We start from the raw sequence: 25,409 nt of genomic DNA on the forward strand, positions 1-25,409 counted from the left end.
GAGTTAACTGTGTAATCAAGTGCTCTAATTGATTCATGAAGTGCAGAGTCACTATGAAAACTAACAAGCAGACCCTGTAGCTCTCCAGGACCAGGGTTGGAGACCACTGCTATACATGCTTCCAAAGCATATACCCCATGCCCTGACACTCACACCTTTCCATTTATAAATAATTACATTAACATTGTAAATCTATGAAATTTTGAAATAGCTGATGGTCATTTGTCCCAAATACTTATGCTGACTTGGAATAGGGAGGCTTAACTCACTGAATGACATTGTTGTAATAAAGTGTAATGTCTGTTTTTTTTTTTTTTTTAAACCCCACATGAAATAAATGAAATATAAATTTGAAATACAAATTTGATTAGCGCAGAAAAAAACGAAACAAATGTAATACTAAAACTCGACGTACTTTTCTGGAGTCTACTGCAGCGTACATGATGTCCATCCAGCCCTTAAAAGTGGCCTATTGGAGCAAAAGAGAGAGAAAAAAGGTGAGTGGAAGAGAATCAGAATAAATACTTGTCCCGCTACAGTGATGTATGTCCTGGATGGCCTGATAGGGAGTATGAAGAAGAGTAATAAAATTTAAATTAAATGATGTTTTACATTAAATCTACAAAAAACTATTTCAATTGATGCTACAGTGTACTATAGAATATCAAGAAAGCCTAAATGCAGTCTACAGCTGTAGCACTGTTTTGGTGATACTGTTCCAGTCCATCTCAGATCCTCTATAGCACATGGACTGTAAATCTGTAATTCACTAAAAAACATTGGACACCATTTTCCATAAAATATAATACTAAAATACTATATTACTATATCTACTTTAATTTGGCATCTTAGGTAATGACAACTTATGGTAAAGAAATCATTTTAAATTGATATTGTACATTTCATGAAATTAACTTTGCCCATTTCATGAATTTACAGCAAACACCCGTATCTGACACTCAACATCAAAACCAACACAGGAGTGTTTGTTCATAAGACGTCATTTTTGATGACAAACACCACCCATACTTGACTAGAAATGAATTAATGTTGGAGTAAACACGAACAATGCAAACGTGTGTTTCAGTGCGTTATAAGGTACGCCTCTAAATGAAAAGAAAATGTGAAAAACCTCAAAAAGAGAGTGAAGACGGACGAATAAGAATGAAAGGAAGGAAAGAAAAGGAGAGGCACTCCCTCACCACTTGCAGCAGGGCCAGGTAGCCAGCCCCCACGTTGTCAAAGTTGATCTTTACGTTCTTCCACCGGACCTCGGTGAAGTTAGCGTTGATGAGGTTAAAGCACTGGGTCTTGTTGTTGACTTCGTCGGCCTCAAAGCGCTCCTCGGCCGTCTCATTGTGACAATAGTAATACTTTCCGGCGAACAAGTTGACCCCCATGATGCTGAAAATTAGCCAAAAGATGAGGCACACCAGCAACACATTCATAATGGAGGGAATGGCTCCGACCAGGGCGTTGACTACCACCTAGACCAGAGAGACAGGGCAACCTTTTGTGAGAATATCAGAGTGCAGCCCTTCACACAAGAAAGTCTCACACACAAACACACACACATATGCATGCACATACAGTCACACACAAACACACTCACACATATGCATGCACATACACTCACACGCACACACATACGCAGGCACGCACTTACGCACACACACACGCACGCACTTGCGCACACACACACACACACACACATACACACGCACACACTTACGCGCACACACATACACAGGCATCACGCATACACACGCACGCACGCACACACACACAGTAGCTGCATACCTGCATGATATTACTCTAGCTGTTACTTTTCCTAGGTGTTATTTTAAAAAGGATTTAAATGTCAATGTGACATCCAAATGAAATTAAGTTTCACATCACATTGAGTCTCAGAAAAAATCTATACCTCTTACCCACTCCTTCAGCTAAATTAACAATGAGTAAAATAAAGGAATACCAGCAGCTACTTTAATCGTGTTGTTTTTTGCAGTTAGTTTAATAACTCAGGTGTAACAAAAGGAAACAAGATACTGTGTCCAATGAAATGCTTTGCCAAAACATTTTCAGTGCCATGCTCTACAGGAAATTCAGTGAATCTGGGAAAATCCCTTCTGAAGGAATTAAACTCTGGGTGGACAAAAATGTGGGTCATTAGGTTTGCCAGTGCAATAGCTCACTATGTAAGATGCAGGTCATTAGGTTTGCCAGTGCAATAGCTCTCTATGTAAAATGTGGGTCATTAGGTTTGCCAGTGCAATAGCTCTCTATGTAAAATGCAGGTCATTAGGTTTGCCAGTGCAATAGCTCTCTATGTAAAATGCAGGTCATTAGGTTTGCCAGTGCAACATTTAGCTTTTGAGCTGAAAAAGATTTTTTAAATGGAAAGAAGATTAAATTAAATCACTTGTGTCCAGGGCTGAAATCCTAATTTATCAATAGTCTTAATGGTCGCAACTGTACTGCACCATACAAGACTGGTGGGCATACACTGGGAATTAAATAAATCACCTCAAATATATTATGCAGTCAATACCAATGCATTCCTTTGAATGTACGCACAGGGTTTACCAATCCATTCTTATAAATGTATGTATAGTGGTTTACCAATCCATTCTTATAAATGTATGTATAGTGGTTTACCAATCCATTCTTACAAATGTATGTACAGTGGTTTACTAATCCATTCTTATAAATGTACATATAGTGGTTTACAGTACCAATCCATTCTTGTTAATGTATGTAGTGGTTTACCAATTCATTCTTATAAATGTATGCATAGTAGGTTACCAATCCATTCTTATAAATGTACGTGTAGTGGTTTACCAATTCATTCTCATAAATGTATCCATAGCAGTTTTCCATACTTGTATGCAGCTCTGTGCCATTTCTCAAAACACACAAATCCACTTGTCGCCCGACCCACCACAACACCAGCCAAACTTTTAAAACACTTGCGATGAGAAGCTGAAGCGATCGTGAAAATTCTGACCCAACCCTCCGATGCTCCATTTAACCACTTCCATCCTTCACCAGTCACACACTCCTGCTCACTGCCTCCCACCCAGCCTCCTATCTTGCATGGATTAGCAGTGAGTGAGTTCGGTGTGCGGTAGTGTGCATGATACTGGCTGCTCAGCGGGCAGACAAACAGACAGTTAGACATGCACTTTTTTGCAGGCTCATCTCTGTACCCATAATCCACCCATGCCCCCCCCCCCCACACAACCCCCCCACTCCCCTCCACTACGTCTCTCTCCAACAGTCCACCCCCACACACAGCTAAGAGGAAAACTTGAGCAAAAGAGCATTCACACACAGCCATGAGACAAACTGAAGCAAAGAGCATTATCAAGTTTTTTTTTTACTTCACGGCCCTGGAGATCAGATTCACTAGAGTGGAGTGCTAGCGGGTTGTTAGCCTTCACTGATTGCAGTTCCACGAAGGCATATGATGCAACGAGCATAAGCTGACAGTTTGGTAAGGCCTTTATAGTAGGTAGCCATTTTAAATGTGTAATTCAGGGGTCTTCTCTTATCTGAAAAGGCTGGCGTGGATGCAGGCTTTTGTTTTAGCCCAGCACCGCAACACCTGATTTACATGATTAGCTAATAACGGTCTTCACTCAAGACCCAGTAGAATCAGGCTCCTATTGCTCAGCTAAAACAAAACTCTGCACCCACACAGGCCCTTTTCAATGAGATTGGACACCCTTGGCATAATTTGCAGCTTGCCACATCTGACCAGTTTCAACTAGTTAATGTCCTAGATAGCTCGCTAGTCCATAAGCTCATAACATTCAACAGTATTGTTTCAATGGTGAGGTCATTTGAAAAATAAAACTCGCCAGTTAATATTATGGTAACACTGGCATAAGCTAGAGAAACTTTAAATTTGTACAAAGTGATGCAAATTGACATGCATTTTCTCCACCAGGCAATTTTTGACAGGTGGAGCATTTTTGACCTAACACTGGCAGCCCGACAAGGTGACGCATGATAGGCTCTTCCGTACTCAGGGATGGAAAAGTATTTTCTTAACCTAATGGTTCAAGGGCACCACTACTGTTAAAATTACCGTCGCTGACTATCTTTGACATTAATATTTTTCAAACCTATACTTTTGTCTTTCAATTATTTTGTTATCAATTCACAAATTTATCATTACCTGAGACCAGCTGAGAATCTTCATACACCAATATATAAAACATCTTGCGGTCAGTTTTTGGTCAGGTATCATGAAGTTCCTTTGTGGAATGATCATTTACATTTTCTAGATTCTTCATTGTCTTTGTCAGTCCATAGGAAGGAACTTTTAAGATGTGTAGTTGTTTGTATATATAGTTATAATATGCTGATCATCATAAATGTTTTCATTTTTGTCTTGGATTCTGAACATCAATTTGAGTATGGATAAACATGGTTTTGGATTTTGATGTGAATTTGGTAGTAACTTTTTAAAAGCTTTTTTTGGGGGTGGTTTTTAAATAGGCCTACTTGGGTTTCTACCATACCTGCACATGTATTTTTTTTTTACTTTCTAATTTTCTTCAAAATTTCCTTTGTTTTTTAACTACGCAAATAAATGTATAAATAAAACATAAAAACATAAAATGTAAAGGTTTCAGCTGGCTGAGATGACTAACTGTGCACCAGGACCCCACCACTGGTCATTTAGGTGCCCACATGTCTGCCTGTTGAGCTGAAGTGCCTTCGTTTGACTGCGTGTGTGAGCCAGACTGCACACAGTGTTGTGATAAGTGACACTTCATCATGCTTCTGAGAAGAGCACATGCGTGTTCCGCGTTCGCCCAAATCAACAGTGCAGGCGCAGCAATGACATATGATTGGGGCATTCCAAATAGGGAAAAAGCATAGCAAACTGGGCCTATATTCAACTTATATAAACCAAATATTATAACGGTATTACGAAAAGAAATTACAATGCAAAAACTGAAATTCAGCCCTGCTATGGTTAACTAACAGGAAGCTCACTACCCTCCCGCCCCACTGGCAGCCCATTCACAATAAAATGTTCAGTGTCGACAGAGTCCAAAACGTCCCAAAAGGGACGAAATGTACCCTCTCAAGGAGCCCATCACATTCACAACTGATTCGATGCTGAACATTTTGCTGTGTACCCATTCTCATAAACATAATTATCCACCCTAAAATATGTAATACATTTTATAATGAAACAAATGAAACGGATATCTAGAAAATCAGTGTGTGGGAGATTGTGTTCCCGTACCAACAAACAGCACTCATCAGAGCAGATCATTTTAAACAATTTAAAACATTTATGGTCTCAGGCTACATCTCTAAATGTAGTGCACCTCTTCAGCTATTCATAAAAAATCTTCACTTCCCCAGTTCAAACAAGAAAGGGCAAATGGGTCAATGAACAATCACACAAAGTAGGGTAAGGTGGGGTCAGAATTTTAGAGCAAGGGGTTTCAGTTCATTGTTTTTTTTTTTCTATGCCCCCCCCCTTTTTTTCCACTTACCCTCTGAATTTGGTTGTATAACAAAGGCTGTTAATTTTACCCACAAGCCTTTATCTTCATCCCAAAAATGACAATACTACATCAGCCTGCTCAGGCCCACTGCCCTGCAATGGCCCTCAGCATTAGCCATAACATATCAACATTATATCTTTTTATAATATCTCCAGCCTTTAGTGTTTCAAAAAAATCATGACCTAATGATTACTTGAATGTTTTTTTTTAATAAGCAAAAAACAGGGGCTTAAGAAAGGCTCTACTAGTAATCTGCACTTTGTCAAATCCTGCTCCAGTTGTGGAAGCTGAAATACTAAAAATTACCCTAATTTTTCCATTATTTAATGGGGAAATCATACATAATTTTAAGTGTTTTTACACTTTAGGTTTTTCTTGTGATTGTGCTAGCAGATAGGCCCTTTACACTTTTTATTTTTATACATGTATCAAAACCACATAAAAATACCTCTCAACATAAAGCTCTAAATGGTTACCTTTTAAAATATTTCTGTCCACCCTGCATTTCAGTCTGTCTCAGTGTTTGCTACTGTGTTGAGAATCAAGCCGCTGTATGACACGAGAATGACAACAGCCCTCGTTATATGCCACTGAGGAACACAGGAGTATAGTCATTTTTGGGAACTGGAAAACTAAAACCATGGTGTAAAAAAGAAAGGGACAAAACTACATTGATGGGGCATCGTGAACTCTACGTGACTAAAACAGTTGTTCAGAGTGTAAGGGAGGCATTTTTGCTTTCTTCTTGCCACTGCTTCTCTAGACACGGTTTGGTCTCCTCTTTTCCCACAGGCAAGATGTTGCCTCCCAATTTCATATCCAATGAGATCGGATCGCATCATCAAACCCCCCCGCCCCCCCCCCCCCCCCCAGCCCCCCCTCCTATTGGCTGTTTCAGCCGTTATGAGTGAAACGACGGCTTTCCTGTGCCAACCTCATGCAGTTTTCCTAAGCTTCTGCCTTCGGCCAGGAAACAAAACTGGTCATGTCATCTAGTTTTTTCCAGCCTCTAAAAAAAAGCCAGGGGCACAGAGAAGGCTGAAATGCTGGCTCTGAAGTGGCTACATTAACGATGCTACTGGCAGAAGCTTAGCAAATTTCTCACTCCCACAACTAGACTGAAGTGTACACTTTGTCTATTTCAAATTTGCCACATTTTTGTAGATCCTGAGCAAAAAAGAGTGTGGCAAACTCATTTCAGTAATGTTGGGAGGGACACGGGCACCACATCGGTGCCAACAGTGACAGGATGGGACAATGGTGCTTGGGGGGGGGGGGGGGGGGGGGGGTTTATAGTGCTTAAGTTTGGGGGAAGAGGGGTGGGAGTTTTGGAGGTGGGGAAAGGGTTGGGAAATGGATAAAAAAAAGCTGAGATATGAGATCGAGGCCAGCAGTCCTGGGGGTAAACAGACTCGAGTGACAATGACCTGGAGCAACCGGTCACAACCATCAGAAAAAAGACATGTGTGGTCAGCCATCTTGGCCAGCCATGAAACCCCCATTTCAGTAGCTACGAGGGAGAGTGGTGGTTTTGTGTTGATTCCAACTGTCAACCACTCTCCTCGAGTATAATGTGCAGCCTGTATGGTTGAACAATGTCACTGAAGCAGTGCACCTTCTTCACCTGCAGTGGCAGCAGTGACGAACACCTGGCGATTGTTAAAACAATGTGCAGTATGGATCACGCCTGCACACTGTGCAGTATGGATCACACTTGCACACTGTGCAGTATGGATCACGCCTGCACACTGTGCAGTATGGATCACGCCTGCACACTTTGCAGTATGGATCACACTTGCACACTGTGCAGTATGGATCACACTTGCACACTGTGCAATATGGATCACGCCTGCACACTGTGCAGTATGGATCACACTTGCACACTGTGCAGTATGGATCACGCCTGCACACTTTGCAGTATGGATCACACTTGCACACTGTGCAGTATGGATCACACTAGCACAATGTGCAGTATGGATCACACTTGCACACTGTGCAGTATGGATCACACTTGCACAATGTGCAGTATAGATCACATTTGCACACTGTGCAGTATGGATCACACTTGCACAATGTGCAGTATGGATCACACTTGCACACTGTGCAGTATGGATCACACTTGCACACTGTGCAGTATGGATCACATGTGCACACTGTGCAGTATGGATCACACTTACAATGTAATCTGCAGGTTTAGCTTACTGCAGACACTGCACATGCATTTTGATGTTCTTTTTTCTGATGGCACACCTCTTGCAGCTGGTGGTTGTCTTTAACAGACATTAGGGCACAAGGGTCAGGTAGGCGGGGTTAGGAAAAGGGGGTGGAACTGTTCTTGATTTAAAAAAACCTCTAAAAATCAGTAGAGGTTGCAAATCAGGCCAAACAGCCAATATCTTCTTTAAAATACCTAATTTTTTAAATTTCAGAGCCAATTCAATTATGATTCATATAATAGTCATTGATTGATTTTTTTACATTGTGATAAGGCAGCTTTGCAATGTATCCTCGCAAATTTTCTCTAAAATTTTTTATACTTCAATTTTTAATCGTTGTCAGTCAGAATTTGCTGAGGAGGTTGACTTTAAATCAAGTAAAAGAGTGACATTATTATTACAGTGTAATCACCACTGCTAAAACCCCATGACTTTTTTCTAGCTACAGTACATCATGACTTCTCCTGCAGATTTCACACTACCGAAGTCATGTAAATAGTAAGACAATTCATTTCCAAATTTCCTTTAAAAAAAATCCCCCAGCAGGCTTTTTTAATGTCTTTTTTGCAGTTTTTTTTTTTGTTGTATCAGTTCTAGCATGCTTTAAGGTTCAATGGCATGCAGATGGAGCAGCTGCTTAGCTCTGGATCTTACCCTCATCCCTTCAAATCGTGACAGAGCTCTGAGCGGTCTCAAGGCCCTTAGTGTCCTGAGTGATTTAATGGGGCCTAGATCGGAGTAGCCCAGGGCATTTGCTATAAGGCTGACTATAGACACCTACAGAGAGAGAAGCAAGAGAGTTTCCAGACCGTTAGAGGTACAAAATAACAGTGGTGCAAAAAAATTGTAAAAATTGTAGATCTAGAATTTGTAGGAAGGTTGTTTGCACTTCAGTATCTGTACTGATACTGTGGCTTGGATTTAGCGTTGATTGATTTGATTGGCCCAAGTTCATATTTCAACTTCCAATGATTGCATGGCCGAGGTGCGTAAACAAAACAGACAGCTAGGAAAAATATTCCAGCAGGAACAACTGGATTTCAGTTCAAAATCAAGGCTCCATTTGTATATGACTAAAAGTACAAAAACAAGGGCATATTCAACTCAGCCTAAACATTAGATGTAACAGACATCAAACTGAATTATTATTTTTTTTTTTTTGGCCAGATGATGAGGCTTGAAAAGCAGCAGAATGGTGAACCTGTACACCTGGAAAGGAACTTGGAAAGAGAGAGAGAGAGAGAGAGAGGAACACAAGATTCAAATAAAAGGGGGTAAGTACAAATAAAGGCACAAAGACAACTGCAGTACACAGTGGACAGGAAGAAAACCTTTGGGGGGATCGGACAGGGGGGTGTTTAGGAGCGAGGATTCCCTGTGGAAAAAGGAAAATCCAGTTTGCCTTTCCCAAACTTTTGCCCTCCAAGTGCTGAAGTGTACAGTAACATCCCACACAGTATGACCCAGCTCAGGACAGACAGACAGCACGCACATCACAAACAACACAAAGCCAGATAAAGACGTGAATTTACACGGAAGGAGAGAGGGGAGGTGCACAGAGGGGGAGAGGCTGGCCAGTCACTGTAACGGATCTGCACTGAAAACGACAAACACCCTGGGAGAAACCGGGACCTGCCGCAGTACCTCCGCGCCACCCACAGCTCTGGCAGAGAGGGGTACTGCTGGGCACCCCCAGCAAGACCCGCTCGCATCAAAAATCCTCATGAAATATTTGGGTATTTTAAAAAAAATCATGAAATCGGCATTAATGAACCAGAAGAATAATTTCTCTCAGCACAAAGTGTGCTCATTCCAATCCTTATGGTTTTATCCAGGCAGTGTCCAGTATTTGAATTGTCTCTTCACGCAAAAGCAAACATTAGCACTATTGCTCCGTTTCTTTATTGTTGTTTTCCTGTATTATTTCAATTGATTATCAGTCTTGTGAATTTACAGATTGCTAGTAATGCGAGTGATCTAGTGGATGAACAGTGAGATGGAGTAGACATGGTCCCGGTTCCTTTCACAAAGGGAAATAGAAAAATCAAGCGGATCTGAGGAACACCGATGACCAACAGCCAACTTCACTTCCAACATACTGTAAGAGAAACACAAAATCTGAAACTGGCCAACGGCTACATTTATGTGCACACCAATACCCCAATTATTGGTAGTAATCATTCTATGTATTTAGATTATTGTCAGTATTTAGATTATTGTGGTACACACGGATATAAGTAATTCATTTACTCCAATAGCCATGTTTACATGATTCTTTCCATAATCAGGGTAAGCTCAACTCATTGCCAGCCATAGTTGTTTTCATCCGGGATCTTGGACTTCAGCCTGACATGTTTCAAGAAGCCGAGAGAAATTGGAGCAAGATGCCTACATGCTCCGTCAAAAGATTTCCATTATCAGAGTATTGCCATAATCGGGGTAAGATCAGAGTATTAGTGTGCACTTAAACATCATCAAAGTCACAGAGGAGAAGGGATGAGCACTAATGCAAGTGTGTCACATGTACACCCATAGTACAGAATAAGGTGGTAAATTAATGATTACATAAACAAAAGTTTAAATAAATCATTCATATTTTCCCTTCTAAATGTATCCCTTAAAATTAATTTGAAAACTGAAGTTTTTGGGGAGCGCTTCTGGGTCTAAAGATGTAAGAGGTGTCTCCCAGTTGCTCTGTTGGATGTGATATAATTTTATCTCATAAAAAACACGTTTTCAACGTACAAAAATGCCAAGTTACTAAAAAGTATTGATATCAAAATGACGCCAAGTTACGATACTACAAACAATATAGGCTATCTTGCCTCACCGAAATGACATAAGATGTATCTCAAAGCAATGCTACCCAATATTTCCTCAGTTCTTTCAAGTCACTTGGCCCTGTGTTTTCTAATCTTACCATTTCTCAATGTCATGCAAACTTTCTGTCAGATCAAAGAGACAAATATTTCGAATTGCCTCATGGAACACATTGAACATTGTACATTGAAATTAATGTATAAATTAATTAATGTACAGAACTGCTGCTGAGCAACGACAGGAAGCACATTTCTCCAGAAAACATGTTTATACTTGCTTCTGAACTGAATTTGAGTACATGTGCAAGTTATTGTATATTTGCTACGTACAATAAATACTGCATGTAAAACACATATTGTACATACATACATAGAGAACTTCTTTATCCGCATGGGGACATTTCCCTGGCAGCATCTTACATTCACATTCACGAACACACTTGTACCAAGAAACATACTATCATTCACGCAACAGAAAGCCTGGGCAGCGAAATACATAGGCCTACATACCAATACAAATTGGACATACACACACCTATTCAATCAATCTTGACTGTGAGAGAGCCATCCACACATATATTTGGCCTGTTCATGTAGTGCATGCTTATACACAGGGCCAAGTGACTTGAAAGAACTGAGGAAATATTGGGTAGCATTGCTTTGAGATACATCTTATGTCATTTCGGTGAGGCAAGATAGCCTATATTGTTTGTAGTATCGTAACTTGGCGTCATTTTGATATCAATACTTTTTAGTAACTTGGCATTTTTGTACGTTGAAAACGTGTTTTTTATGAGATTAGAAAACACAGGGCCAAGTGACTTGAAAGAACTGAGGAAATATTGGGTAGCATTGCTTTGAGATACATCTTATGTCATTTCGGTGAGGCAAGATAGCCTATATTGTTTGTAGTATCGTAACTTGGCGTCATTTTGATATCAATACTTTTTAGTAACTTGGCATTTTTGTACGTTGAAAACGTGTTTTTTATGAGATATCAGTTCTTTTTGCAAAGCGTTTTATTATGAGAGTGAGAAATGCGACCCTGCAAGAAACGGTTGTGGATTATGGCTATCGTTGTGTGAATCTGTACAGTCTGATGAGCGTGTACCGTTCAGCAGTTTCGGTTTGCTATATATGTAAAACAGTGGCTGTGAGATAGGATGCAGTGGCGTAAGCGTAAATGCATCAGAAACGCAGATGGAATATGGTATGTACTCACGGATTTGACGTCCATCCAACGAGCCTTGACTGACAAAATAATCAACACGCCCGTAGAATTATAACTCCCTAGGTCGCAACTTGTGTAGCCTTCTGTCCTGCTCCGTTGTCTGTTATTTCGTGGAGATGCACTATTAGTGTTTGTAAGGTTTATCCTTCTGTCCTGCTCCATTGTCTGTTATTTCGTGGAGATGCACTTTTAGTGTTTGTAAGGTTTATAAGGCATTTTGATAGGCTAATCTGCAGGTAGGAATCCTCTTCGCCGTTTTGCTAAACTAGAACCGGAAAACATGATAGTGGAGAATAGGAGCAGACGCATATGTCCCAGCAGGCTTTGCATATGAGAGAATAACAACAGTGCGAGAGAAATTAAAATGAAATTACGAAATTCCGTAGTTGAAACAATATGTTTTTAGCAGAATGGGCATGTAGGTGAAGGTTGACCACGGAGTATAGTGCGAAGTAAATGGAGTGACCATGAGCGAGCTTATATTCCTTATCAAATGGTATATATAACAGTCGGTATTGAACATTTGTTGTTGAAGTGGAGGGTCAAATAACATTGCACACATTATTTACCTGTAATGTAATCTATTGCACGAATGTGTTTTTCTCATGTTCAGTGCTAGTAGTTATACTTATGAGTGAATCATGATTTTAAATGTAATGTTTTAATGCGGAGTTGCAGAACGTACATACGTAGTAATTGTGTGTAGCCTATGTGGCTAGATAGAGAACAGGGCGAGGTAACATGAATGTAGAAACGTGGCGTTTGCTGATATTAAGGTTTTGTACGGTAGCCAAGTGAAGAAATATAGTTAGTAGAAATGGCACAGTGGTGAACCGGTGTAACTTTTAAATAAAAGGAATACATTTGCGTCATGAAATGCATATGGGTGGCCGTGAGTGAGTGAGGTTTACCAGTCTGTGACTTCGTTAGCTAATGCCATAGCTATGCAATGCGTGAAATATCATTAGCGAACCTGCCGGTAGTTTTAAAGAAGAACACAAGCCAGTAAGCACAGAAGAGCTTCCGTTGAATCCATATGGCTTAGCAATATTGTAGCCGGTCAATAACTGAACGTACAGACGGTAAGTCATAATGCATATATCTTAGCAATATTGTAGCCGGTTAATAACTGAACGGTGAACGGCGGGTAGATATGGTGCAAAAGCAATAATTAAGAAGTAGTAGACAATTATTAGTGAGGGTCGAAGCAAGTTAAAGAAACGGGTTCCAAGCTGGGCTTGAACATGCGACCCAGTGTTCCCAAGCCTGTAACCTTACCCACTAGGCCACAGACGGATTAGCTGTTCAACCTGCGGAGTTGCGGAATGTACATAAGTAGGCTACTAATTGTTTGTAGCGTATGTGGGTAGATAGAGAGCAGGGCGAGGTAACAGGAATGTAGAAACGTGGCGTTTGCTGATATTAAGGTTTTGTACGGTAGCCAAGTGAAGAAATATAGTTAGTAGAAATGGCACAGTGGTGAACTGGTGTAACTTTTAAATAAAAGGAATACATTTGCGTCATGAAATGCACATGGGTGGCCGTGAGTGAGTGAGGTTTACCAGTCTGTGACTTCGTTAGCTAATGCCATAGCTATGCAATGCGTGAAATATCATTAGCGAACCTGCCGGTGGTTTTAAAGAAGAACACAAGCCAGTAAGCACAGAAGAGCTTCCGTTGAATCCATATGGCTTAGCAATATTGTAGCCGGTTAATAACTGAACGTACAGACGGTAAGTCATAATGCATATATCTTAGCAATATTGTAGCCGGTTAATAACTGAACGGTCAACGGCGGGTAGAAATGGTGCAAAAGCAATAATTAAGAAATAGTAGACAATTATTAGTGAGGATCGAAGCAGGTTAAAGAAACGTGTTTCAAGCTGGACTTGAACATACGACCCAGTGTTCCCAAGCATGTAACCTTACCCACTAGGCCACGGATGGATTAGCTGTTCAAATTGCGGAGTTGCAGAATGTACATAAGTAGTCATTGTTTGTAGCGTATGTGGCTAGATAGAGAACAGAGCGAGGTAACATGAATGTAGAAATAGAAACGTGGCGTTTGCTGATATGAAAGTTTTGTACGGTAGCCAAGTGAAGAAATATAGTTAATAGAAATGGCACAGTGGTGAACTGGTGTAACTTTTTAATGAGAGGAATACATTTGCCGTGACTTCGTTAGCTAATGCCATAGCTATGCAATGCGTGAAATATCATTAGCAAACCTGCCGGTGGTTTTAAAGAACACAGGCCAGTAAGCACAGTAGAGCTCCCGTTGAATCCATGTGGCTTAGCAATATTGTAGCCGGTTAATAACTGAACGGTGAACGGCGGGTAAATATGGTGCAAAAGCAATAATTGATAAGTAGGCTAGTAGACAATTATTAGTGAGGGTTGAAGCAGGTTAAAGAAACGTGTTCTAAGCTGGGCTTGAACCTAGGACCCCATGTTCCCAAGACTGTAACCTTACCCACTAGGCCACAGGCGGACTAGCTGTTTGAACGGGAAATGTTTCAGAATAAAAATGTATGGGTATTTTTCGTGTGTATGCGCGTTTTTGATTGGGTCGTGTAGGGCAGATTTGGCTGGTGTTAGTGAAATGTCCAATGGGGAGACATGTTGTTAGTGGGATAGGCGGCAGGAAAAATAAGAATGAGAAGAAGAAGAAGAAAGAGAAGAAGAAGAAGAAGAAGAAGGAGAAAACGCAAAATCCCCTTAGTTTGGGGCTTTATTGTGTGGACATGTGAAGTTGTTTATGAATTCTGTCTGTTGAAATGGGGTCAGAATGTACAGAATTTAATGTTTTTAAGGGCTGAGTGTCTGTGGCTGTTGTGGTTATTTCTGTGGGGAACCCTGAAAAGTGCCAAACTCTCGGTGCTGTATAGGTATGGGGGCATGCCCCCGCCAAGGCGTAACTTGGCGGGATGGCATACCTGCCATCCCAATTTTTCAACCCACAATTTCACATATCTGCAATAGATGGCAAAAAGAAAAGATCCTTTCCACTTTATAAGCTGGTTATTAGGAACTGAACACAATGGAAATACTGTCTACTGGACACGACAACCAAAACCAAACAACGCTTGCAGCAACCCCAGGCTACCCTACTGAAGAGCCTGCTGAATATGGGAAAACTGACTCTACTGTCTCTAGTCTCTGCCACCCTCAACAAAAAATTTAAACTCGAGACAAACTGTTACGGAGCTAAAGTGTGCAGCTACAGACCACAGCAGCCATTTAGCTGATTTCCAGGCTACATTTAGCATTTTGCATGCTAACCACTGAAGTTAAGCTGCTGGGAAGCAAATACCTGGACCTAGAAGGGAAGTCGAGAAGAAACAACTTCCTATCTGTTGGGAATTCCTGACGGACCGGGACCCTTCTCCACCAAATTTTTATCGCTCAATTACATCAGGTCGTCCTGGGACTGGACGAGAAATCTCTGTCAGACCAGGTACACCGCACCCTATGCAAAAGACCCAGTGGTGGAGAGAACCCCCCAGACCTTTCATCGTGAGGGTACACTTATTCCACACCCGCTACAAGTTCCTGCACTGAGCCAGATTTCCATTTTCACTGACTAAACTACTACTGTTGCCAAGAAGCAAGCTGTCTTCACAAATGTTAAACATCAGCTACACTCCTATCCAAATGTGAAGTATGGACTTCTTTTCCCTGCAATTCCTCTAATCACCATACCAAGGTGTTCAACACACAAGTCTGAAGATCTGGCAGTGGCTATGGAGTTTATCAAGAAAAGCATTAACAAGGCAGTCACTCCAGACAGTATTACAATAGGTTAGCTAGCTTTCTGTGCTAACTTAGGCAGCCACTACTGTTTGAGCCAAGTTGACACAGACTACATTTCCCAATTAACCTCAATTTGTTTTGTTCAGAAACTATGATTCTCAGGTAAGTGAACGTAATGCACATTAATATTTAAAGTTTGAGCTTTTTCCTCTTCCAGTGCATTTTGGCTTGTGTATGATTTACAGCCTCATTTGCCAAATGGCTATATTGCTATGGCTAGTAGAGAAGTGAGGAGAGAAGCTTTGGTGCTTATTTTCCTTCTTTATGTTTTTTCAACATTTTTTTATTTTGTTAGTCTTATTCAGAAACCTGCTTAAGGGGCTCTTGCTTATCAATGCTTATGTAGTCAAAAACTATTCCTCACCCTATGGTAAAGCTCACACAACACCCCAATGGAAAATTAGCTTATATTTGTTAGCTGGAACTGTAAAGATCAACTCTCCAGTTAAGCCCTGTAAGGTGCTCCACCATCTCAGTCACTTGGGAGCCCATTTCGTCTGCCTACAAGAAGGTCAGAGAAAAGAAAATACTTTAGTAAGCTGTGGCATTCAAGTGATGCCCAGTTAGTATTAAGGGGCCTAATGTGAGCCGAGAAAACATTCCCTACTTCATTACATCACCACGACCAGCCGGCACCATTGACACGAGGCAGGATAGATCCATGGATTCATGCTGTCATGGCAAATTTTGACCTACCATCTGCATGTTGCAGCGGAAATCGAGATTCGTTAGACCAGACAATACTTTTCCGATCTTCAGTTGTCCAATTTTGGTGATCACGTGCCCACTGGAGCCTCATCTTCCTGTACTTAGTTAACAGGAGTGGAATCCAGCGTGGTCTTCTGCTGCTGTAGCCCATCCGTTTCAAGGCAGCCCTTCTGCACACCACTGTTGTAAAGAGCTGTTACCTGAGCATTTGTGACCTTTCTGTCAGCTTAAATGGGTCTGCCCATTCTTCCCTGACCTCTTTATTAACAAGGTTTTTTTCACCCACAGAATTGCTGCTCAATGGACGTTTTTTGTTCATCGCACCATTTTCTGTAAACTCTAGAGACTGTAGCGCATGAAAATCCCAAGATGGCAGCTGTTTCTGAGATGCTGGAACCACCACGTCTGGCACCAACAATCATACCACTTAGATCATGTGTCTTGTCCACTCTAATATTTGATTAAACAACAACTAAACCTCTTCACCATGTCTGAATGCTTTATATACTCATTTGCAGCTACATGATTCACTGTTGTTTGCAGAAGGGTATTTGCGTTAACGAGTGAGCAGGTGTACCTAAAAAGTGGTCACTCAATGTTCACTGTAAAGGATTTAACAACACATGTGAACCGCCTCAATACACATTTACTTTCAAATGAAGATTCCGTTAGCTTAGCTTCTCAGCAAATTGTTTTTTTCATAAGTGATAACAAAACCCCAGATGTACTGCACCTGGTCTACGGGAGGGCTTGAAGGCATATATTAGAAAGGACCTCAACCCTGACACAGAACACGAGAGAAAAACTCAAGAGAGAAAAATTGACACAGCGTATTACTCAATTTTATAACATGTATGCCATTTCACCTTCCAAATGTATAAGGTGTGCCTCTCCTTACAAGCAATATATGATGTTCTGACGACAGATCACATGACTGAACAGCTGTTCTGATCTAGATGCACATTCTATGAACATAGGGAGAAGGTCAACAGACTACTGGCATATCAGTTGTGACAGACATCATCATCTCATCAAATTCCCCAGATCCAAACACCTTCATGTATAACATTTGATCCTCCAAACAAAATTAATGATGAATTCAAGGAATACTATACCTCTGTTTAAAAATTGGATAATAGCATTGATCCTCCCAATTTGGCAGTTTTGCTGACACATTATATATTCCTTCCATCAACCTGGCTTCAGTTGAATACTTGTAGAAACCAATTAATATTTGAGAACTCACTATAGCTGTTAAATCAAGGCAAAGTGGTGAATGCCCAGGTCCAAACTGTTATCCAACTGAATTTTACAACAGATTTTAGCCCCCATTCTCTTGGACATGTATAACAAATCATTTATCCCTTAGTTTACCTCAAATGCTCAATTAGACCTCAATCTTACTCATTTTAAGGAAAAACAAAGACCTCTTAGCCTGCATCTACTTTTGTCCCATAAGCTTGTTGAACATAGACTTCAAAGTATTGTCCAAGCTGTTGGCTATACACATGGAATTTTATACTCTCCTTTATCATGGAGTGGGGACTCTTTTTTCATCTTCAACGGTTATTCAATGTTATTTATAATTCTGCACAATCCTCAAAGCCCGGTAGATGTAGAAAAAGCCTTTGACCACGTGGAGTGGAATTATCGTTTCTATAATTTTGAAATTTGGTTTTTGACGAAAAATGAATTGCTGGGTGAAGTTGCTTTATTAATCTCTGAAAGCCTCAGTTGGATAAAACACAAGCAGGATACTCTCCTCTTCATCGTTCCACTTGGCAGGGCAGCCCCCTCGGTCCCCTTCCCATTTGCTGTTGTCATTGAGCCCCTTTCAATCGAGCCCCATTTCCCTCTGCTGCAATCCCCACATCACCGGCATACCCAGAAATGGTACAGAACAGAAAGGTGTCTTTGGATGAAATCTGATCTCCTTTAGCAAATTTCAAACCTATCTGTCTCTGTCCCTGCCGCTCTCCCCACCCTTAATTCGCTTGGTCTGCTATCTCTCATTTACTGGGCCGGACACCATCTTTGTCCAGGCGGAAACCCCAAGCAATTCCACTTGAGAAGCTGCGAAAATCCATTTCTCCTTTTGCGGGTGCGGGACCAGCATACGCCAAATGGCGGAGCACCTCTTGGGAGGCGGTCGTCATGCTCTTCCTGTGTCCGGCCTGCAACGAGAGCGTCATCCAAACAGGGTTTGACACCAGTGACAGCAGCTAGCAACGTATCCACAAAACTTCCATAAAAATTCCCCACTGCCGTTGACACTCCAAATTGCAGCTGCTGCACCCAAAAAAAGCCCTCCATACACGTTGATAGTCCTGCCGGGGCGAGTAAGTAAATAGATAAAAAATTCTGGCAAGTCAGTACTTGTCCCTTATTGGACAAAATTATATCACATGATTTAAACTTCATTTTTATGCATGTGTGCATTTTAGTCACTAAGCCTGTATGTAGCTGTATTAGCTATCCAGCTAGCTAAAAAGGCAGCTCTGTAGCTGGCTGCTAACTTGGGAATGATAAAGCCACGTTAAATTCGGCTCAGTTCACATCGCAGAAATGTCACGACTTGTGTAATGTTCACGGTTTGAATGTGAAGAGTTGGTTGCGCCTACACCGGTTAGATGTAATTGCGGTTTCTAATCAACCCCAGTGTATTGCTGCACTGCCATCTTAATTTTTGCACGAGGCCTACCACACAGGCCTTTCCACAGTTCACTTGCTTTACCGAGCCACTTAGCTGACAGCGCTTAGCTTCAGCCAACGACTTAGCTTTCAATGCTTTAGCCAGCTGGCTAATAATGGTAAGACTGTCCAAACCAGATCCGACATGAAGAAAACCACAGTTATGCACGCTTAGTGTTGTTTCCAATAAGATGTTGATACATACACGTGACGTACACAAACCGACTGGAAGAGGAAGGCAACCGTTATGGCAGCAGGCAACAGGTTTCGCAGTGACACCCCCAATACAACAGCAGCAGGACAGTACCGAATCCTAGCAGCCCTTCTCTAAAATGGCACCTGTCGGGCAGGTGTGATTGGCCGAGGAAAAAGACTTTTGAATGGTGTGAGTGCGGCAGCTCAAGGAGGTTGTGGCATACTTTGGCTTTTTGGTGTGGGGAGAGAGGATTTCTTTGTGTCGAGCGGAGAGCTCAGGAAGGCTAAAGTCTGCTCGGTGAGTTACAAAATGCATGCTAATTTAAAATGGACGCTGTATTCAGCCAATGCCTAAGTCAGAGTGCTTTGGAAAAAAATATCTGAATTCACCAATGAACTGTCAGAGTTATTGAACAGGTCGCCATATCCACAGGCAACAAACTATTGATTGCACATTATCGTTGTCTCAGAAAATCCAACAAGCGGTCACCAGACTAATATTTGAACGCTGCTATTGCTAGAGTGACAAATATGAGACCGTGTGGAAAACGTAGATCTCTCGCTGGCCAAAACAAGTTATCCTCAAGAATATGCCAATATTTGGCTCCACCCTTGGGTGGCTACAAGCCTCCCCGTCCCTTCGGCGGAAGAGCAACCCCACAGCATTCCACCGCCATAGCTACCTGTCAGCAGGGATGATCATACTTTCCCACCGAATCTGAAGCTGGTGCATAGACAAAAAGTAATGTAAGCAATTTAAACAATCACTGGCCTGAGGCCGTTGACTCTCACCTGAAGTGAATGCAACTATCACAATTATAATGATGCTGCAAAACGCAGCATTGTATGTGCGTGTGTGTGTGCATATGTGTGTCTGCGTGTGCGTGCGTTCTCCTGGAGTTGTGCTGACAGCCGCCTGTCTGCAGGTGTGCGCGGCGTCTGTGTGTACCAGACCTGGGTCAAATACCTATTTGTTTTGGACGGCGGGGTTTGCACTTTTTGAGAGCATTTCATTGGTTCCAATACGCCAGACAATATCGGTAAAGCGTAGAAAAGTATTTGAGTATTTGAATCCAAAAAATATATATATATTTGACCCAGGTCTGGTGTGTACCCATTCAAAATAAATAGCTCTGCTGCCTAGTATCTGTGTGAGGATCCTGCTACCCTGCAGATACTGCACCTATGCTGAGGCCTGGGACACCAGGTCAGACCCTCGCTAGGCCAACGGCTGACTCAAACAAACCTGGGTCAAATAATCATCGTAAAAACTTGAACCCTTGCAACACCAGTAAAAACTGTCAGTTTACTGGCAGTTTTAAATTATTCATTCACCTCCACCAATATATCCAGAACACAGCACTTGCTTCATTACGTTATTATGGTTTGTAACATGTTGAAAACTTTCAGGGAGTGTTTTCAAATTTTATAAGCATCTAAAGAGCTCTAAAGTTCTTCAAATGCATTTAACCAAGGTCTGGAGTCAAACCCATTGAGGCCTCTGAATCTGGCAGTATGAAGTTTAACAAAGAATATCTGGTGCATGGGACTACAATGACGCAACAGAACTTCTGAATGACCCAGCTGACAAAAATGCTCACTCTACTGGATCCCATGGCCCTGCGGTTGTGAAATTTAACCATAATCAAACCATAACCAGAGGCGTGTTGCTGAAGGGTGGCTTGGGCTTACGCCAGCCGGTGTTCCTTTCCACGGGTCACTGCTATAGAACCGCCCCCTGATGACTCATCAAAAACATTAACTGTAATCAGAACACCAAATCCATACCGAGGAAGTGGCCTGCCTTCATGCATAGAAGAATTAATGCATCTTTCATATCACAAAAAGAATAACACAATGGTCTGGATTCAATTGTACTTTCTTCTTTCCCATGACTTAAAAATAAATGGCTCGATGCACTTTTGTCTTCCCAAACAGGGGTTGCTGGGTTCATTTTGGTAAAGTTACAGACAAATGTTCATTGAGTCTAGGCCAATCATAGGCCAGTCACTTCAGAGCTGCTGGAAGGGGAGGGGGGGGGGTCAAACTTTCACCAAACTCTGTCCCCAGCATTGATTTCATATCTTACAGTTTTTATATGTTTGTACAGGAATTCAGAATTCAGAATTACTGCACCTTTTTATAAACATGCTTTTGTCAAATGTAATATAATGTAACATCTCTACTAAAACATGAGAGACAATACATTGGTTAAAAAATGTACCAAGACAGACTGAAACTAAAATCAGGATGATTTGATTCTAATACATAACAATAATAAAAAGACTAGCGTGCCAGATAAGATCCAATAACAACCCCCCCTGCTGATTGAAAGGACAAGATTGGCCCTCTTCTCTTCTTCTTCGTTTGGGCACTTCGTGTTTTGGGGGTCTGGAGAAATGGGGTGTGTGGCTGTATCAAAGAAATAAGAATCCAAGGAGCCTGGAGGGAAAACGCGGGAGGGAGAGGGGGTCGCAGATGTTGGGGGTGGGAGGGGCCTACTGGTAAAAGGGCTGGTGTAAGGGACGGGTCATGAAAAGCACCAATCAGAAAAGCGAATGCCTGCTTCAGGAGGTTACTTACATCCACGATGAAGAAGTCGAGCCAGCACCAGGCGTTGGTGAAGTACTTGACGAAGCCATAGGCCACCCACTTGAGCAGCATCTCCAGGATGAAGATGTAGGTGAAGACTCGGTCGGCGTACTCCAGGATGATGCGGATGGTCTTCCTCTGCTCAATGTACACGTCCTCAAAGGCCTGGAGAAGAAGGAAGGGCTGGTCTGAAATAGGGGCTGTGAGAGAGGGTGTTTCTGTGGCAGAACTGAGCTCACTGTAACATCATAAGAGCATGAAAAACAAAAAACAATTGATTGTGTAACACAAAATGGCTTTCCGACTTTTCTCTGGAAAATATAAAGTGAGCATTTGGCAAGTTCAGCTCTCCCTTAAAGTACCTCTGTTTGCAAAAAGAAATAAAGAAACATTAGCATTTATTTGGAAGTTATTTGTAGTTATTTGCAACATTTCCACAGCCTTGCTTGTGTTGGGTTTGACGAATAAGTTCCCAGGGCGTATCGACTAGGATATCAGGTGCTTTGGAAATGTGCACTTCATATGGCCTCATAACTGCAATCAATAAAGGCCAACAGCGCGCTACTTCCTGTGATTCTGATCACCGCAGTTAAGTAAAAAAAACTGTCAGCAGTTTTCTGTAAGGAGTGTACTGTCAGGATCGTGTACACACGCTGCAGTCTATGCTTCGTTTGCCCTCTCTGATAACACCGGGAGTTCAAGATTAAGTCGGCTACACTGCCGTCTCTTGTCCAAGGTTGCATAGCTCAGATTTAGGTAGATAAGGTAGGGATGCATGCATTTGATTGGATAAAGGGGGTAAATGTTTTGCTTTACAGTATGTGCCCCTGAAACTTGTGATTCAGATGCCCTTTCATCCATCACTAACCTTTTTCTTTTTTTTTTCAGGACAAAGTAGTAGCAGATTTATTCATAGCTTCTATCTTTTACGAGCGATTTATGAACGTCATCGTCATGAAAAAAGCTTCTTTGACGAATCCTTTCTGACGTATTTTCATTGCCAAAATGAACACTGGAGCACACCAACTAGTAAAGTGGATACATGAACAGGATCACATCTACTGGTTAAGTGCTAGCTAGTCACCCCAGGGCTTACAGTGAGCTTTTTTCATAGAAGTTGTCTGAGACTGGAATCTGCACTGTGAGAGAGAGAGACCAAGAGAGACAAGAAACCACTCCGAAGAGCCTTTGTTGTGATTCGGTTTGTTTTTACTATATTATCTTTAGTTTATTATTTTTTCCCAGATTCCGTGATGGAGAATGAAGATTCTTGCTTGTTAATATTGTTGAAACAATATTGTTCTCTCTCTACCAATAAAATGCCAGTAAAAATTGTAATTACCGCATCTCCCTGTGTCCAGCTATTCTGTCCCTCCCAGGTGCGTCGCTCGCCGTTTGACGGTCATATTTGTGTTGTAGTGTAAAGGGTTGTGTAGTATTGCATACTTTCAAATTGTGTTGTGTTGTATAGTTTTTTGCATTGGATCATGTTGTATGTTCATAGCCTCACCAGTGCCCCACTGCTGAGCAGGATCATGAAGATGATGAGAGTCTCGAACCAGTTGTGTTCCACGATCAGGAAGCAGGTCTTCCTCAGGAACCACCAGTACTTCCCCCAGCCCTCAGTGATTGGCACGTCGCAGCACTTGTACCGGGCAATACAGGCTGAGAAACAGAGCAGCCAATATCACAACCCTCACCCCCAAAATACAGTACCCCACCACACCACCGCGTTCCCACGACTGACTCCCCTTGCCTGCTCGTTACAGAAATCAGCTGGAAAAACCACAGGTCAAGGTACAATATGCCTAGAATTTTTTAAAGGTTCTCTAGTTGTTTTTCCCTTCTAGGCATTTTTTTTTCTCCAAATTTGGTTTAATAGTAAAATGATAGCAAAAAAAGTACACCCAGCTTGCGTTTTTGAATACACTGGCCTGTATGTAACGTTGTATTTAATCTACATTTCCATCAACTTTGACTCACATTTAAATGCAATGACTGTATTATTTTTTTCTTCAGAAAATGTTTTTGCAAGATCACCTTTCCGGCTTTTTTAAAATATAAAAAGCTGTGCAAATTATTTCAGTCCAGAGCTGTGAGTAACGTTTTGTCTGCTTTTCCTGTGTATCTGAGGACATTTCCTGAGGAACCACAAACACACCTTCTGTCCAGCAGGCCTCTGGATCCAGGTACTCTTCCACAGCCTCCACCACCACTACGTCCTCTACATCGGGCTTAATGTCAATGGTGCTTCCCTCTGAGGAGCTGGTGTCATCCAACTGGAAGGAGAGAAGAGGGATAGAATTATTCCAGACAGAACAGGACTCAGTGCTGAATTTAGAACCACATCGTGTGACAGGTTAACCTTTTAGTAAATTTCACATTATTCTTTTGTTATTAAAAAAGGCCCATGATAAAAACACTCGATACACCATATATTTACAGAGATTAATAGCGATAGAGATTAATACCATTTATTTTACATAACAATTATTATGTCAATATTTTGTTTAATCTTACATAATATAATATATCTAATACATTATTTTTTCTCACACATCCTCATTTCACCAGATTGTACAGTCTGATTCTTACATCGGTGTGGGAACAAGAAAAGGAAATTATTATCATTTCAATAAGCTGAACAGGAAAAATCTGCAAAAATATGTATGTTGCATTTATACTACATTAAGGAGGAGTTTTTAAAAATTAACTTTTTAAAAATGTAAATTTAATGTGGATAAAAAGTCCCCTTTAATCAGGAGGCTTCTGGTTTAGAATGTCCCAAGGTCATCTTTACATGTACACCCTGCGGTGTCTGTACGTAGCATGAACACTAACAGTGAGGATTCTCCAGCTCAGAGATCCTCCATGGTCACAGAGCAGGTTTCAGTCAGACATCTACCCCATGACACATGGGCATTAGTGTATCGGAACTGGTGCTGCAAACGAAGGACTGAGAACAGATTCATATATAGTCCATTTTAATCTACATTTGCTGTGCAATTAAAAGTGCATCCTGAATTTCAGTGGTTTCCCTGGGGCCCCCCTGTGTACGCTGGTTTTTCTTCTAACCACAATTGCAGTCCCAGAATTGTAACAAGCAGTTAATTTGTCTTAATTAGGAGCACCTGTTTAGAAGGATTATTCATGTTCTTAAGCCGCATTGTGTCAGAAATGCCATGTCAGGAATAATAAAAGTCCTATGATCACATTGTGCTTATTCTGCTCTATTGCAAACAGTTACATAAAAAGGTAACAAAATGGCTGACTAAAATAAAGGCTGAGGTTACCCACTGAACCGTTCCTTCCAAATCATTCTCAATGCAAAACTACACTAACCAAATTGTACAATCAAATTAAAGAATAATTTTGTTTAAAAAGGGTTATTCATTTCAAATAAAGTATTTATTTATTTATTGCTTTAAATATTTTAACCCAGGTCTGACTGCCACAATGTTAAAAATATTAGCAAGCAATGCCAGCTTTGCTGCTACTGCTTCTATTAAATGTCAGATTTGGTTTCTTCTACAGTGTGAAATAATTGGATTTTATGCGCCACACTGCCACAGAGATTTCCATGGGCTTCTCATGACTTTGCCCCACTCAC

The 25,409-nt window shown here is 41.3% G+C and overlaps 1 protein-coding gene across 7 annotated transcripts in view; it reads right to left on the bottom strand.

Annotated features, from left to right (window-relative positions):
• The window catches only part of scn8ab (sodium channel, voltage gated, type VIII, alpha subunit b), a 94,361-nt gene that overhangs the window by 11,700 nt on the left and 57,252 nt on the right, over nt 1-25,409 (bottom strand). For 5 of the 7 annotated variants that reach the window (XM_064304371.1, XM_064304370.1, XM_064304365.1 and 2 more), the window contains 6 exons: nt 23,961-24,078; nt 23,310-23,464; nt 21,791-21,964; nt 8,405-8,527; nt 1,203-1,487; nt 416-469 (listed from right to left, as the gene is read on the bottom strand). In XM_064304371.1, coding sequence (XP_064160441.1) covers nt 416-469; nt 1,203-1,487; nt 8,405-8,527; nt 21,791-21,964; nt 23,310-23,464; nt 23,961-24,078 — 909 coding nt within the window. The remainder of the gene's footprint in view (nt 1-415; nt 470-1,202; nt 1,488-8,404; nt 8,528-21,790; nt 21,965-23,309; nt 23,465-23,960; nt 24,079-25,409) is intronic. The other 2 variants (XM_064304367.1, XM_064304368.1) reach the window with 1 other exon arrangement.

This window comes from Anguilla rostrata, chromosome 13, assembly GCF_018555375.3.
Source record: "Anguilla rostrata isolate EN2019 chromosome 13, ASM1855537v3, whole genome shotgun sequence".
NCBI lineage: Eukaryota > Metazoa > Chordata > Actinopteri > Anguilliformes > Anguillidae > Anguilla > Anguilla rostrata.